At 42.0% G+C, this 17,927-nt stretch overlaps 1 protein-coding gene across 3 annotated transcripts in view; it reads left to right on the top strand.

The window, feature by feature from the left end:
* nek7 (NIMA-related kinase 7) overlaps positions 1–17,927 on the top strand; it is an 80,468-nt gene that overhangs the window by 44,332 nt on the left and 18,209 nt on the right. For all 3 annotated transcript variants that reach the window (XM_084067718.1, XM_084067717.1, XM_084067716.1), the window contains 3 exons: positions 3,938–4,046; positions 7,095–7,202; positions 16,221–16,315. In XM_084067718.1, coding sequence (XP_083923844.1) covers positions 3,938–4,046; positions 7,095–7,202; positions 16,221–16,315 — 312 coding nt within the window. The remainder of the gene's footprint in view (positions 1–3,937; positions 4,047–7,094; positions 7,203–16,220; positions 16,316–17,927) is intronic.

Here is a 17,927-nt window from a genome sequence, read left to right as displayed (position 1 = left end):
CTACCTCGCCCTGCTACACTTCTGTCTCTGTGCATTTCTGTAAGTTAGACCAGCACTCCCCCCAGCCCCCCCCCCCCCCACTCCCCGGCTATTCACTGGCTGCCAGTATAGCAAATTAGCGACGTGCATATAAAAAGCCTGGTATCTCCCATGCATAAATGATAGCGTTGCGTTGTATCAGCATTGCTCGACAAGCCGTTCACAGTCATCCTCGGCAGCTCGACGTCCACGCACTTCAACAACATGGCAAATTAGGAGAGGCGAGGATTAGTGGTACAAGAGATTCAAAGTGGCAGGCTTTGCGCGCGTGCTCGCAAAGCCTCGTCTCTCTCTCGCTTTCTTTCTCTCACACACACACACACACACACACACACACACACACACACACACACACACCCACACCCACACATACACACACACACACACACACCTGGACAAACACAATCACACACGCACTTTCACCGAGATACAACATGGCAGGCTTAAGAGGCATTGATAACGAACCACCGCACATCACTGTTATGTAGCCGCGCTGCAAGAGGATGCTGGGAATGTTCAGACTGTGTCAGCTCCTTATGGCTGTTGACAACACACAAGCTCTTGCCCGCCTGCTTGCACACACAAACACGGTGGCTGCACGCCACCGCTGCTCTGCACCGCTCGTCTCCGGTACAGTTCTAAATGATTTGTTTTTCTAATTAAGCGGTGGCAGTCCGTAGGTACAGTACGCACCAGGGCTCAGCCCTCGCCTCCCCTTCCAGGGCCGCATTTTGAAGTAAAACTCTCTCATACAGTGAGCCATATGTAAAACCGAACACCACCCGATACACGGGTTTTAGCATGTCTTATTCTTTTTGATTGTACCGTCCTCCACTCTGCCCCCCTTCTATCTCTGTTTCTCTATTTCGTATTCTTTCTCTCTCTCTCTCTCTCTCTCTGACCATATCAGAATTTAAATCAAATCAAATGGTCCTTGATTTGCATGCACTTGCAGAATATTGCATGTGTAGTGTTTGCTGTTAAAGGCATGGAGGAGAGGTTGCTGCTGCTGCTGGTGGGTGTCTATGCCCCCCCCCCCCCCCATTGACATCAAACGGTCCTCTGATATGGAAATGGGAGGGCAAGGGGAAGAATAGCTCCTCACTGATGCTTTGTTTGGATGTGGGCCAAGGTCCCTCTCTCTGCTCCTCTGTCTTTCTTACTTTCACCCTCTACGACTCTTCTATCTCTTTTTCTGTATTTCTCTTACACCCCATCTCTCTCCTTCTGAGATTCTGGACCCAGAGTTATTGAGCTTGAGACGGCGCACCTCCGTTGCGGTCCAAAACTGTACTTTATCGGCAAAAACAAATTGTCTGCGGTTGTCGGAAAAAGATCACGGAGGGCTGGGGTTGGCAGTCCATTGCTCAGCGAGGCACGCTACCAGACCAGGTGAAAATTCTGGGTTTTGGGCTGTATTAGAATGTGACAACGCCCCCACCGTCCTTGTTTTCTCGTTTTTGTATACAGCCAATCACGAGGCAGGCAGGGCGGGTCTTGATAGAATCTAGTTACCATAAAATAATACGCGTTTCATCAACTTCCGTATTGTTGTCATTGGTCCATCATCAATAGCTACAAGTAGCCTACACGCTCTGTCATCGCTGTGGCTTCTCAGAGAGTGACCACAATCCCGAATGATCCGGTGCAACTTGACTCAATCCTGCCCCCCCCCCCCCCCCAAAAAAAATAAACATGACTGGGGCTGTTGTGCCACTGAGAAGCTTCACCTAACAAAAGAGCTGTATGCCAGATGAGAGGGGTTTGGAAGGAACCACAAATTTCTTCTCTTCCCAGCTCCTGAGGATGCTTGCATGTGCTTTCCATTGCAGGACACAGTGAAAATGAGATGGGGGGGGGGGGGTTCTTGGTTAGGCTATGAAGAGAGTAAGAGCACGGAGGGTCTGGCTTCCATTACCAGTGGAGTCATAGTGCTGTGGAGGGGGGCTGGGGATGGATGTTGTGCATGCACACACACGCACGCACACACACACACACACACACACACACACACACACACACACACACACACACACACACACACACACACACACACACACACACACACACACACACACACACACACACACACACACACACACACACACACTTAACCCATTCAATCCGCGAAGGCATCTACAAATGTCTCCTAAATCCTAACAGTTTTCTAAAAAAACGTATGTTGCTATAACAGTGGTTCTCAAACCTTTTCATGTCAAGGACCCCAAAATGATATGCATTTGGTCGCGGACCCCCACCTCAAAATATTTTGTTCCAGGGACCCCCCAGAAGTAAAGATTTCAGTTACAAATGTTTGCTTTAAAAATATATATATTCAAAGATTTGCACAAATTCTCACGATTTTTCAAAAAGAAATGCAGATCTACGAGCTCATAGCCAAAGTATAAAATAATGGCTATGGCTGTAGCTTAAATCTAAAATGACACAGATGCGTTCCCGGATTGAATGGTTACTGCCCCCTTGAAATCCTTGTACCCCACCGTAACTGGCTAAATTTATATATACTGTTGTACAAGGGTGCCCCCCGTGCCGGAACTGGACGATCTAAAAGGCCAAGCTGTGGGCTTGTAGATCTGTGGCATGGGACACCGTTGTACGACCACCAGTATAAATCAAGCTTTATTGCAACTCCTGATTAACTCTTTAACTGCTAGAGTATATACTACTAAATAAGGCCCAGACTGCCAGCGATTTTTCGATTTTCTTTTAACTTTTCAAGTTGTCACAGGATATTTATCTCTAGTATGATCGATCCCCTGAATCACGGAGGGTTTCACTGTGCTTCCGCAAAAAAAAAAAAAAGTCAACGCAACCTTCGCTTGTTATCCGCTGTTACAAATAGCATCTCTCGCCAAAAATACATTATAAAACACAGGAACCGTGATACAGATTATTTCCCAAATAAATTAACCAGGAAGTGAATGGAGCAGTAAACCTTCGGATCACGTTATCTCCTGGTTGTGTGAGAAAACAAAATCCCCCAAATTTGTTTTAAAAAAATAAACAAAACTTGTCTTTCTCGTCCATAGCAGAAAAAGACTCGTCCATGGCAGTCAATGAGTTAAGGAATTAGTCCTGGTTCTTTCCATTTATGCTTAGGTTGTGCTAACATTGTCTTACCCGTGTGTGTGTGTGTGTGTGTGTGTGTGTGTGTGTGTGTGTGTGTGTGTGTGTGTGTGTGTGTGTGTGTGTGTGTGTGTGTGTGTGTGTGTGTGTGTGTGTGTGTGTGTGTGTGTGTGTGTGTGTGTGTGTGTGTGTGTGTGTGTGTGTGTGTGGCTATACTTGTGAGGAACAAATTTCTAGGTGATTTTGAGAAATGGACATTGTGAGGATCCATTTTCCTGGTCCTCACAAGAAGAATTGTTGTTTTATGGTTGAATATTTTTAGAGATACATTTACAATTAGAAAAAGATTCCGGTGGGGGATAGAGTTAGGATTAGATATTTAGAGGTTAGATTTAGGGTTTTGTGTTTTTATGGAATTATGCCTTGATTTATACGTAGTTGTGTGTCGTACACCAAAAAATTGCCGATCTACGAGCTGACAACGCATCGAGACGCGTTGTCAGCTTGTAGATCTGGTATTTTCCGGCTTTAGGCTTGCGGCTAAAAACAGCAAAACATTTAAAAACGGCATTCATAAAATCGCCGCCCTAATATGTAGGCATGTGACGTTTCACTCAACTCACAAATGTGAACAGTACTAGGTTCACATTCACAATACCATTTTTCACCATTTTTTAAACACAAATTTTTTTTCCAGACAAATGACAGAATGTTACCAGTTTGAATCAATGTCCTCACAAGTATAGTAATACAAACCTGTGTGTGTGTGTGTGTGTGTGTGTGTGTGTGTGTGTGTGTGTGTGTGATGTAGCACTTTAAGAAGCAGAGGAGGCTGATCCCAGAGAGAACGGTGTGGAAGTACTTTGTCCAGCTCTGCAGTGCTCTGGAACACATGCACTCCCGGAGAGTCATGCATAGAGGTACGCACATGCACACACACACACACACACATGTCCGCAGCCAAAAGCATATCATTTTGGGGGTCTTTGACAAAGTTCGAGAACCACTGTACTACAGCGTCACTCAAAAGCATCAAAAGTAGCAGATCCACAAGCTCGAAACCGCGGTGCATTTTGAGCTTGTAGATCTGCTACTTTGCCGTTTTTGAATCCTGAAAAGTAGCAGTTTTGGACATCCACCCAACAGAGACGATATGCTATAATTATGCTTGCCTCTAATATCTGTTAACACATTGACTGCCTGAATTATTTTCACTGCCTATTATTGTTATTCATGCCAGAGATTTTTCAATGAAAAAAAAAAGTACTCAGGAGCCGAGATACAAAATTTTAAAGTTTTAAGTTAACAAGGAAGTGGATGAGAGTAAAGATCTTCGAAAATTCATATCTCCTTGGTCTTTGGGTCAAATTAAAAAAACATTTTTTTGAAAAATTATTTTTTTGCTAAAATCGAGTTAACTCGATCTTGGCAGGCAAGTGATGAAAAGCTAATATCGAGTTAACTCGATCTAGGCAGTCAATGTGTTAAATCTGGCCATGTTTTTACATTAACCCATTCAATCTGGGAACGCATCTGTGTCACTTTAAATTTCTTTGGCTATTCAAAAATAGCAGATATATATGTTTTCCCGGATTGAATGGGTTAATAAATATTGCCAGTATGGACATTTTACTCTTTACATGCTTCCTGCGTGCTGTTGTTGTACTCCAGAGAGGAATCATTTGGAAGGTTCAGCTATACAAGAAAGCCACATCACTCACTCACACACACACTGTCTACGCTCTTCATCACATTATATGTAAATAACATTCACATATAATTTATGTGTGTTATAAATTACAATACTAATGCAATTCAAATTAAACAAATGCACCCAGAGGTGCAAATACTGTCTGCACCAACGTCAGTCACCAGCCCAGTCTTGTTCTGCATCTGTCCTTCCTGAGATGTGGCCGCTCATTTTGATTGTGACATTGACCTTTTACCCTTTTGACCCAAAAGTCGTTTGTCCCTTCAGGGCAGCCTACAGATTGTTCTCACCAAGGTTAATACAAATCTGATTTTTATCTTGACTGTGACCTTTTGACCTTTTTCAACTCAGAAGTTAATCCCACAAAGCTGAATAGAAATCCACCTATCCTTTCCTTAATTTGTACACAGACACAAGACAGACAGACAGACAGACGCACAGACGCACAGACGCACAGACGCACAGACAGACAGACGCAGCACAGACAGAGCACAGACAGACAGACGCAGCACAGACGCAAGACAGACATTTTTGGCAAAGATATGTAGTGTCGAGTCAAAACGGGAGGGGGGGCTAGTATAGACTAAGTATAGGGTTTAAGGTTACTTAGGGTTACGTTTACCTTTCCATAACCCCTGTTCTCTGATAATGTGAGTGAGATGCACTGAAACTGAGTGCAAATGAACTGGAAGAAATGGAACACAGTTGCTTCAGAATGAAGCACTTTCAAAGGCGATGTACTGTATTTGTACAACCTCCTATGTCCAAAACCGTTACTGTACAGGAAATGAAGTGAAAATGTTATGAAATAGTGACAATAGCCGATCTAGATCGGCTATTGTCACTACTTTTGCTTGTAACATTTGTATGACGAGGTAGGGCATTAACTGACGGAAAAAAACATAAAAAGTTGATATTTGGAGAATTTGTGCCTGACAGCGACGATATGTCTTGTAGTGTGAACCTCTATGTTTCATTGGATGGCCTGACAGGCGGGTGTTGAGCGGCACATAGAACAGAGAGCACAGTGTTTATGGGCTCACATGCTTTCAATAAGGCCCCAGTCTTATCAAACCTGCTGCTGAACCCTCACATACCTGCACACAGTAAAATCCTCCGTGTTAATTCATCCTTTTATTACTCTGAGAGTGTAACCAAATGGACCCGTCGTCCGTTCTCAGAATTAAATGAACACTCAGGATTTGATTTTGTGCAGGTGGCGGTGAGCTCGGCTGGACCGATGCTTTGATTAGGTCGCACAGACGCTAATGAACCCTGAGCTTTGGGGGACTTTAATGACCACTTAGCAGAGGCTGCACTACACAGCACACTCTGAGTTACAAATGGATACATTAACACGGAGGACTTTACTGTGTATTCAAAAAGCCACTTGTTATTATACGGGAGCAGTAAATTTCAACGGCTGTTGCAGGTCACATTAACATGACTTTAAAGAGAACGTGACAGAAAAGAAGAAGAAGAAAAAACACGCCTACATCCTATGCCCCTCCTTGGGCAAAAAAAAAAAGAGGATGAAGTTAATGAAATAAATCTAAATCAGTCACTATGGTTGAGTACTCTGAGGTCATGTCTGAAATGTTACATGAGGAAGAGAGGGATCAACAACAGCTTAAGTGGCCTAGCATTAGGTCATCCACCAACCATTCAAGTTAGCTGACATGTTGCCGTGGCCAAGTGCACACAAGAGACCTGAACTTGAGCAGTTTTGTCTGCCATTGTCATCTTTGGACAAAAATGACAATAAAAATGATGGAAAAAGAAGGAAACAAACATCCTTAAGCACCAGAAGATTCTAGCTTGGCTAATACATCATTGATTAACGGATTGGACATTTGAAATGTGATGAATGAAACATTTTACACACAATATGTCTATGACGATTAGTCTTCCATGCATGAAATAAAGCAAAACTTTGATCAAAGCAGCTGAGGGGTGGAGCACATTGATTGACACACTGACCGAGAGCCCTCATATGTTTTTTGTTTAAGATGATGCAATATACCATATATATATATATATATATATATCACAGGCTGCATGGCTCCCCGTGATAGCTGTTTAAAATGATCTCCTTGACATTAACGTTTACATTAACACATGTACTTAACACATACTGCTGGAGAGGCAATTAAACATTGATCGGATTTTATTTCACAAAGATGTTGTAAGCACTTAGTCCTCTCCTCTCCTCTCCTCTCCTCTCCTCTCCTCTCCTCTCCTCTCCTCTCCTCTCCAGATATCAAGCCAGCCAATGTGTTCATCACAGCCACGGGTGTGGTGAAACTGGGAGATTTGGGATTGGGACGATTCTTCAGCTCCAAAACCACCGCAGCTCACTCTCTAGGTAAATCACAGCAGTCTAGACCAGTGGTTCTCGACCAGTGGTCCCAGGGGGTCCCCAGCTAGGTTCAAGGTTGTACTTTATTGTTACATCTTGTGTACAGGTACATAAGAGTAAAACTTATTTTGGTTTGGCTTCCTTCAGACAATGCAGCAGCATAGGTAATAACAATAGAATAATGATAGAAAACCTAAAAAGATTTAAAGCGAAAAGGTGTACTGTTAATACATTTTCACCCCTTTATCCATATTGTATACGTTGGCTATTCAAAAATAGCAGATATACAAGCTTGCAGCGCAGCACGAAATGTTTGAATATTTTCGAAAAACTGTGAAAGTGTTTGAAGAATTTTGTAGAATTTTGCATTTTTAAACACAAATCTTCTCTTCTGGGGGTCTCTGGCAAAACAATATTTTCCGATGGGGGTCCACGGCCAAATGTATATCAATTTAGGGTCCTTGGCATGAAAAAAGTTGAAGACCACTCACTGGTCTAGACACACACAGACGCACACGGTCAATGTGGGCATGTGGGTGCACACGTGCAGAAGTAGACACAAATACACACAGAGGCCCCCAGTAATCTCCCAGAGCTGGATGTGTTTCATTAGGGCCCGGTGAGCCCAGAACCATGTGTCACGTTGTGGTGCTGCAGGGCCACGGGCCCATGCCCGGCCCTTTCATTGGCCAGTTAGCCACTTCCTGTTGCCTTGGCCTTTGACCCCGACACAGATGATGTCTGGGTATAGGCGGACTGATGATGTCCTTCGTTATGGGCCGCCCGACACACACGGCTCTGATTGTGACCCTGTGCCATAAAACTGGCTGGCCAGCCAACGGAACAAACCACACTTATTGTTGGGTGTCTGTAGACGTTTGTATGCACGTGTCGGCAGACACATGTAAGATGTAAAATCTTGTAACACCTTTTTTTTCGCCCCCCCCAGTCGAGGTCTCCAGTTTAGACCGTAGGCTTGATTTATACTTGGTTGTGCGATGGTTTTCCCGCGCTGAATATAGCCGATCTACAAGCTCACAGCTTGTACATCTAATATTTTGGACTTTTGTGCAATGAAGTATAAATCAGGTTTTAGCTTATCAATGAGCATAATCCTGGACACGCTTCCTTTTCACTGAACCAGTTTAAGTCAATTTGACAGAACTCTGTAATCATGCAAAAGCTGAAAAGCCCTCTCGCATGTAAAAGAATGCACACACAGGCACGCAACTTTAAATGGAAACAACGTTTTGGTGATCACCGACGTTAAAAGGAATGGAGTCGTGTCACTGCAAACTCAAGGGAAGCATATTTATTTACTGTCGGTGGCAGCCGTTAATGACCTAAACCCCCACCTGGGCCGACTGGGTACAGCTCGCCTCATTTCACAGAAAACCTGGGGTTTAACATAAACACACACACACACACACACACACACACACACACACACACACACACACACACACACACACACACACACACACACACACACACACGTGCTCCTCACTTCAGAGTGGGCCTGGTGTTTAAAACACATGCCCAAGTCTTAACAGTTTGTTAATAGCCTGTCCTTGCCTTCCTTTATCACTACGTTGTACTGTAAATGTCTCTCCGTGTAAGTGTTTGAGTTGCAAATGTATTCAGCCATGAACTAGTGTTAGTCTTTGTGTTGTTCATGTAGTTCTGTGTCCATCTGACAATTCTTTGTTGTTTTTTATTAATACTGTTATAGTGTTGAATCTCGTTACATAACATAGTGATGCAGTTAAATGTACATAAAAGTATGTTTTTTTTTAAGGCAAGATGAGGCAATTTTATTTGTATAGCACATTTCAGCAACAAGGCAATTCAGTGTGCTTTATACAGAACATCAAGCAAAGGAAACACAATTATACAATGACATTAGGATGCATAAAACAAAAGAAGTAAAATAACACATACAATTACAGTGCAGAAGAGAGAGAAAAAGAAAAGTAACTCGATCAAAGGCAGCGGCAAACGGAAAGGTCTTTAGTTGTGTTTTAAAAGAAATAAGAGAAGACCTGAAATAAGGGCAGCAGACCTGCAGTTTTCTGGGAGTTTGTTCCAGATATGGGGTGCATAAAAACATGTACATACTGTATGTACATGTAGTAAGCGCAACTTATACAAGTTCCTATTTATGGCCTGTTGCTGTAAAATGCAACTTAACTGTCTTAGTTTGAAATAGAAAGCAGCAACAATAATAACTTTACAGTTACTTTACTTTTATAATAACTTTTCATGATACTTTTCATTCAAACTAACGTGTGGCTTTTTAAAATATCCAAACACGCCATTACCAACTCTGTTCCCTTTCACACCATTATTAAGTCATTAAGACCTGGAACGCATCTGTGTTTTTTAGATTTGAGATAAAAAGCATTAGTTTACACTTTGGCTATTCAAACATAGCAGATATACAAGCTCATAGCGCGGCACCGAGTGCCACGCTATGAGCTTGTAGATCTGCTATTTTTGGAAAAATCGTGAAAATGTGTGCAAATCTTTGAATGTATATATTTTTAAAGCGAGCATTTTTAACTCAAATCTTTGCTTCTGGGACCCCCTGGAACAAACTATTTTGAGATGGGGGGTCCGTGGCCAAATACATATCATTTTGGGGGTCTTTGACATGAAAAAGATTGAGCACCACTGATATCGAAACGTATATAGATACGTTTTAGATAACGTTTTTCAGAATACTGGTGGGATTTTAGGAGACATGTAGAATCGGCTTCAGGTCTTAATGGGTTAAGTCAGAACTCCCCAACAGCGTGCTGCTCGCAGCCTCTGTACACAGCACGAGGTGAGCCTGTGGAAGGAAGGTGTGAATCATGACATTAGGTGAAACAGAAGCTGTTGTGTGGAGCACGCGGCCCGCAGTGCCAAACAGAGCAAGGTGGAACAGCCCTTGTGATTTGCTCATTAAACGTTGAGTCCATAGCACCCTCTTTAGGCTGACGAAAGGATAGGCAGCCCTGCTGCATGGGTCAATGTGTCCATCCATCCCACACAGCCTCCTGGCTATCCACCAGGCTATGCAAATGCAATATGCTGCAATCTCAACTAGGCTGCAAAAGAAAGAAAGAAAGAAAGTATTTTCAGTATTTTAAAAAATAACTTTATTTTCAGGTTTTGGAACTATTATGTTTTGAGTTTGAGGAGATTTAGCGTCATGATTTATCAGTCCATTAGGCTATTGTAAACCTTCAATGCACATGTACCAAGGTTTTCACATAGTATCACTAGATACTGTGCAGTGTGTACATCAACAAAAATAGTATATCTCTATTCCATTTGCTTTTCTTATACAGAAATAAATATTCCAATAGAGTTCACACACACACACACACACACACACACACACACACACACACACACACACACACACACACACACACACACACACACGTGTGTGTTTTCCTTCCTGGGCTAAAGTTGTCCATGCGTTATACCTCACTATTTCTCTCTCCCATCTCTCTCTCTGTCTCTCTCATCTCGCTCTCTCCCTCTCTCTCCCTCTCTCTCCCTCTCTCTCCCTCTGTCTCCCCCTCCCTCTCTCTCCTTCACATCCCCTGATCTCTGCTTCAACGTCCAGCTTGCTTTTCTTCTTCTGCCACTTTTCTCAATTTCCATCCTTTCTCTGCCTTATCGGTCCTCCTCCCTTCTTCCAACATCTTTGTCCCTCCCCCACTCCTCTCTCTTTCTCTCTCTCTCTTGCCTCTGTCTCAGCTGTGTGTGTGTGTGTGTGTGTGTGTGTGTGTGTGTGTGTGTGTGTGTGTGTGTGTGTGCACGCACGTGCGCGTGCGTGTGTGTGTGTGTGAGAAATAGCAAGAGCATAAGTGCCAGCATGTACGTGAGTGAAACAGAAAGAGAGAGAGAGAAGGGGGGGGAAGTGAGAGAGCGAATGAGACAAAGACGGAGTGAGGGAGTGAAAAAGAAGGTGACGAAACGACAGTGAGCAAACGAATGGAGACCAAGGGATGGAGAGACACAGGGACAGGATGAGAGTGACACAAGAACAGAGCGAGGAAGTGAAAAGGTAGGAGGGAGGAGTGGAGTGAGAGGAGAAGAACGTGACAGAGTGACACTGGGAAATGGAGAGATAGAGAGAGAGGGAGAGAGAGAGAGAGAGAGAGAGAAAGGGGGGAGTGAGAAATGGCACACAGAGAGAGAGAGAGGGAGAGCGAGAGTGTATGTCTGTAATGAGCCCAGCCAGCCACCCTGGTGAACAGCAGAGCAGTGTGGTGGAGCCTAGACGGAGGTCCAGGCACACAGACTGTCAGCTCCCAGCCTTTCAACTCAGCAGCTCTGCAGACACACGCAGGCACACACACACACACACACACACACACACACACACACACACACACACACACACACACACACACAGAGTATGCAGAGAGACATAAACACACACACACACACTCCTCTCACAGGCTTGCATGAACGTACACTAGTGTACTGTGCATACTTGTAGATGCATATACAGGCACACCTGCACACACACACACGCACACACACACACACACACACACACACACACACACACACACACACACACACGGCCACATCCATGCATAGCAAACCAGCACAGAGGCATATGCTAATGTTGGGCCGCACGCATGCCAAACACACATAAATACTTGAGGACACATGCTTGCGCGCACGACATGACAGCTCAAATAACCTCTGAAGCAGCGTTTCTCAAAGTGCGGTCCAGGGAACCTTGAGGGGGTTCTTTTAGGAAAAAGGCTTCTAATTGTCCCAAAAGTGACTGCAAAATATTGCTATTTGTATCAAAAAAGATTTATACCCTGTGTAGAACTGTGATAGAACAGTGATAATACGTTTCTAGAGCAGTCATTTATAATTGTTTTAGAGCTGTCATTTATAACTTGTACTAGAGCAGTCATTTATAATTTGTTCTAGAACAGTCATTTATCCCTTACACTAGAACAGTCATTTATAATTTGTACTAGAGTAGTCATTTATAATTTGTACTAGAGTAGTCATTTATAACTTGTACTAGAGTAGTCATTTATAACTTGTACTAGAGCAGTCATTTATAAGTTGTACTAGAGTAGTCATTTATAATTTGTACTAGAGTAGTCATTTATAATTTGTACTAGAGTAGTCATTTATAACTTGTACTAGAACAGTCATTTATAACTTGTACTAGAGCAGTCATTTATAACTTGTACTAGAGCAGTCATTTATAAGTTGTACTAGAGTAGTCATTTATAATTTGTACTAGAGTAGTCATTTATAATTTGTACTAGAGTAGTCATTTATAACTTGTACTAGAGCAGTCATTTATAACTTGTACTAGAGCAGTCATTTATAACTTGTACTAGAACAGTCATTTATAATTTGTACTAGAGTAGTCATTTATAACTTGTACTAGAGTAGTCATTTATAATTTGTACTAGAGTAGTCATTTATAAGTTGTACTAGAGCAGTCATTTATAACTTGTACTAGAGTAGTCATTTATAATTTGTACTAGAGTAGTCATTTATAATTTGTACTAGAGCAGTCATTTATAACTTGTACTAGAGTAGTCATTTATAATTTGTACTAGAGTAGTCATTTATAATTTGTACTAGAGCAGTCATTTATAACTTGTACTAGAGCAGTCATTTATAAGTTGTACTAGAGTAGTCATTTATAACTTGTACTAGAACAGTCATTTATAAGTTGTACTAGAGTAGTCATTTATAAGTTGTACTAGAGTAGTCATTTATAACTTGTACTAGAGCAGTCATTTATAACTTGTACTAGAACAGTCATTTATAACTTGTACTAGAGTTGTCATTTATAACTTGTACTAGAGCAGTCATTTATAACTTGTACTAGAGCAGTCATTTATAACTTGTACTAGAGTAGTCATTTATAACTTGTACTAGAGCAGTCATTTATAACTTGTACTAGAGTAGTCATTTATAACTTGTACTAGAGTTGTCATTTATAACTTGTACTAGAGTTGTCATTTATAACTTGTACTAGAGCAGTCATTTATAACTTGTACTAGAGTAGTCATTTATAACTTGTACTAGAGCAGTCATTTATAACTTGTACTAGAGTTGTCATTTATAACTTGTACTAGAGCAGTCATTTATAACTTGTACTAGAGCAGTCATTTATAACTTGTACTAGAGCAGTCATTTATAACTTGTACTAGAGTTGTCATTTATAACTTGTACTAGAGTAGTCATTTATAACTTGTACTAGAGTTGTCATTTATAACTTGTACTAGAACAGTCATTTATAACTTGTACTAGAGCAGTCATTTATAACTTGTACTAGAGCAGTCATTTATAACTTGTACTAGAACAGTCATTTATAACTTGTACTAGAGTTGTCATTTATAACTTGTACTAGAGCAGTCATTTATAACTTGTACTAGAGCAGTCATTTATAACTTGTACTAGAACAGTCATTTATAACTTGTACTAGAGCAGTCATTTATAACTTGTACTAGAGTAGTCATTTATAACTTGTACTAGAGCAGTCATTTATAACTTGTACTAGAACAGTCATTTATAACTTGTACTAGAACAGTCATTTATAACTTGTACTAGAGCAGTCATTTATAACTTGTACTAGAGTAGTCATTTATAACTTGTACTAGAGCAGTCATTTATAACTTGTACTAGAGCAGTCATTTATAACTTGTACTAGAGTAGTCATTTATAACTTGTACTAGAGCAGTCATTTATAACTTGTACTAGAGTAGTCATTTATAACTTGTACTAGAGTAGTCATTTATAACTTGTACTAGAGCAGTCATTTATAACTTGTACTAGAACAGTCATTTATAACTTGTACTAGAACAGTCATTTATAACTTGTACTAGAGCAGTCATTTATAACTTGTACTAGAACAGTCATTTATAACTTGTACTAGAGTTGTCATTTATAACTTGTACTAGAGCAGTCATTTATAACTTGTACTAGAGCAGTCATTTATAACTTGTACTAGAACAGTCATTTATAACTTGTACTAGAGCAGTCATTTATAACTTGTACTAGAGTAGTCATTTATAACTTGTACTAGAGCAGTCATTTATAACTTGTACTAGAACAGTCATTTATAACTTGTACTAGAACAGTCATTTATAACTTGTACTAGAGCAGTCATTTATAACTTGTACTAGAGTCATTTCAGAAATATAAAGGCTGTGCCAGCAAGACTCTCTTTATCACAACTCATGTTCTTCCAGTTACAGCATCCTTTACCCCTGCCTACGAGGAAATGCACCGTTGTCACAGCCATTCATAATAATGGAAATCAATCCCAACATGACTTTCAATTTATTTGCATGAATAAGTAATGTGCCCTTAATTTAACATGTTGAAGGAGCCTGACGCTCTTATTTTTAATACAACTATTATAAGAGAGGCAGATTATTTTTTAATCAACTAATAATGGTTGTTAAGGGATCTTGTTCAGACCACACCAGGAGACCCCCCCCCCCCCCCCCCCCCCCCCCCCCCCCCCCACACACACACACACACACACACACACACACACACACACACACACCACTAAACTGATGACCAATTAACAAAGCCATTTTTCCCCTAGCTTCTCTCTCTCTCTCCCTTCTCGTTTCTGTCTGCCTGTGCAGAAGCTAATGTATTATTTTTAGAATTATAGGTAACACTTCATTATTCAGGACCACACATTTTAAGACGAAGGCGTTTCTCAGCCCAATTAATTCTGCACCAAAATAAGAAAGTGCCAGCTTTCATTTCTGCTCTCAAAGACTTGGTGCTGTAATAGCCTCCTCTGTAATAGTTTTATTAAATGTAATTATAATTATTGTTTCAGTTTCCTCCAACATGTTAATTCACGAAGAGGCTGTTTGATGTGTGTGTGTGTGTGTGTGTGTGTGTGCGTGCGCACACATTTTTTTCCTAGCACTGCTAGCATACCTCTGCTGAAGTCTCTCTCCACCTGAGAGCTGTTCCCCTCCCACCCAGCTCACTTCAGCTGTTTGTACCTGGTGTAAACTTAGACCTAAAGCAGTTGGCCTCAGTATCAACCCGCTTGTGCCTGACTATCTCCCATAGCATGTTCTTTGCTCAGTCAAAATCAACATCTCTTCAACCCTTCTTCCCATTCACAATATATCTTTTTTACATCTTATACAGTCAGCGGAGTCGGGCAGAGAAGTTAAATAAAACCGAAATAAACCATGAATCATCATTGTAGTGCTGCTATGTCTTCTAGCTTTGTCTACCTACAGCTTTTTGCTTCTGGGTTCAATGCAGAATAAGGGAATAAAGATGATATATATATAAAACTATATAACTGAATCCTAAAGGTTATTATTGTGCTGTTGACGTGTGGGTCCATCTGAGTGGAGGTTCTCATGGTTGTGTTGCTGACCCGTGGGTCCGTCTGAGTGAAGGTCTCATGCTCTGGAGTCCTGCCAGTCACCATGGCAGTTTGTGGATTCTTGAGTTTCAAAACCAGAACCAGAGGCAGGCCCTGCTTTTAAAACTGCGCCGCCTCTCCCCGGGGCGCGCTCTGCAAACTACTGTTTCAGATCATTACACGGAGCCAGTAATCAAAGCTGATTTATGTATGTGTATGTGTGTGCATGCTGTTATTCATGCATTCTGTACATACGGTATGCATGCATGCCATGCACGTATGTTTTTTGGTACGTGTATGGTATGGTCGTGTGGGCGTTCATCTCTTTTCCAGGAGTGAGTTAACGATGTAAAGAATAAGATGATGTTACCTGTATGTTCTTCTAATCAACAGAGAACACACTCAATAGCTTTATGGTCTTCCATACGTACTTGTTTTGTTTCCTTTGTTTCCTTGAGTCCTGAGTAGTCCCTCCACCGTTCCAGTCAGACTCTTCTCTCCTCTCGAGATGTAATGATTCATCGATTGATGCCCGGTGGAAAAGCACAAGTTACTGATGCAAAAGACTAATGTCCCCCTCTTCTTCCCTCTGTCTCCACTCTGTCTTTCTTCTGTTTCAGTGGGCACCCCTTACTACATGTCACCAGAGAGGATACATGAAAACGGATACAACTTCAAATCTGACATCTGGTCGCTAGGATGCCTGCTTTACGAGGTAAACTACATGAAAGAGCACATCCACTGTCACCTTGCAGTAGGAGGCGGTGGACACACACGCGCGCACTCGCACGCACTCACACGCACACAAATAATCCATCCTCTTTCCTGTATACTGCCCCATACCCGGGTGCAGACTTGGCATAAATGCTAATAAACAGCTTAATTTTCTCAAAGCTAATATTGAATCAATCCCTTATCTCAATGCCAGTTAAAATAAATGATCTCCTAATTTAGGTACAGTTTCCACTGTCGACCAAGACCATATTCACCTCATAACAATATACTTACATATATATAGTTACAGTATATGTATCATGCCAAAGCATGACATAATCACCATTCACTGTTGATTTTACGTCCTGATTCGTGAGATCCCAGAGCTTGTCCGCTGATTGGTCATCAAGATGTTCTCCTGACAACCAACCAACAACCAACAAAACCACAGCATGGCCGTCTATCCGGGAGACTGCAACTACAGAATATATAGCCCGGTGCCCCAAATATCTGCAGACTTGCTAAAAATGCTAATAAATGGCTTACATTTGGGGAATTTAAAAATCTGTCCCGTCAGTCTATGCCAGTGTTTAATGCCCCTGTGCAAATTTGATTAGCCAACCCACTGAGGAGAAAAATGTATGCAGACAGACAGTTCACTCAGTTTTATAGCAGGATAGTATTACAGTACTGCATGATATGCACTACTGTAATACTGTATAAACATATTGTAACAGAACAATAATACATCAACACACAACATCAATCCCAACACAACCATCTACCCAGCATTTGTTGCCTTTCCAGCGCACGCACACACTATCAATAATAATACAAACACAAAGCTATATCTCTTCTTCCTCCTCCTCCTCCTCTTCCTGTACTGCTGCTTGGACAAGCCATGCCAGGAGTTTTATTACTCCTATGATGAGCTAAACCTCTATAGACCAGTGTGGGGGGGACCTGTTGTGTGTTGGAGAGCTTGCGGGTGAAGGGGAACCGACGTGTCCATGTGTTTTTGATAACAGCCAGCCAGCGATACTGACTAGTTTGATTAGCTGGGAGAGAGAAAAAGCCCAGGGAGCCTCTGCCATGTAGTGACCACACTGACGGGAGGTGATCCAGACGGACAGACAGACAGACGGAAGGAAGGAAGGGGGGACGGCAAAGAAATGAGGAGAGGAGAGAGAGAGAGAGAGAATATGAAATGATAGTTGGTGTGATGTTTCGCCTTGAAAATGCATTTGCCCGGGTCTCTCACACACATGCACACACCCACACACACATGCATACAACTAGGAAGCGAAGAAACAGACATGCTGTTAGCCGGGAAAGCACCCACATTCTCCAATTCCCCGGTGTGGCTGATCATTTGGGGTGCATTTCAACACACATGTGACTACTACACTACACCTACCAAAGCGCCTCAGGCAGAGAGAGCGAGAGAGAGAGAGAGAGAGCGAGAGAGAGAGAGTCAGCAGGAGAAAGCTTGACTTTCAGTTCATGGTTGCTTGGAGACCACTCGTCTTCAGGTTAATTGCCACCCCCCACAATGCACCAGGGCAGCACTGGGCTGTGGTCGGCAGAAGGCAGAGGGGGTACTGAGGGGTCAC

The sequence above is a fragment of the Gymnoscopelus microlampas genome (genome assembly GCF_963454915.1).
Source record: "Gymnoscopelus microlampas genome assembly, chromosome: 9".
NCBI classification, from domain to species: domain Eukaryota; kingdom Metazoa; phylum Chordata; class Actinopteri; order Myctophiformes; family Myctophidae; genus Gymnoscopelus; species Gymnoscopelus microlampas.
The sequence above is the reverse complement of the archived record's forward strand: the minus strand, read 5'-3'. Positions and strand labels throughout refer to the sequence as shown.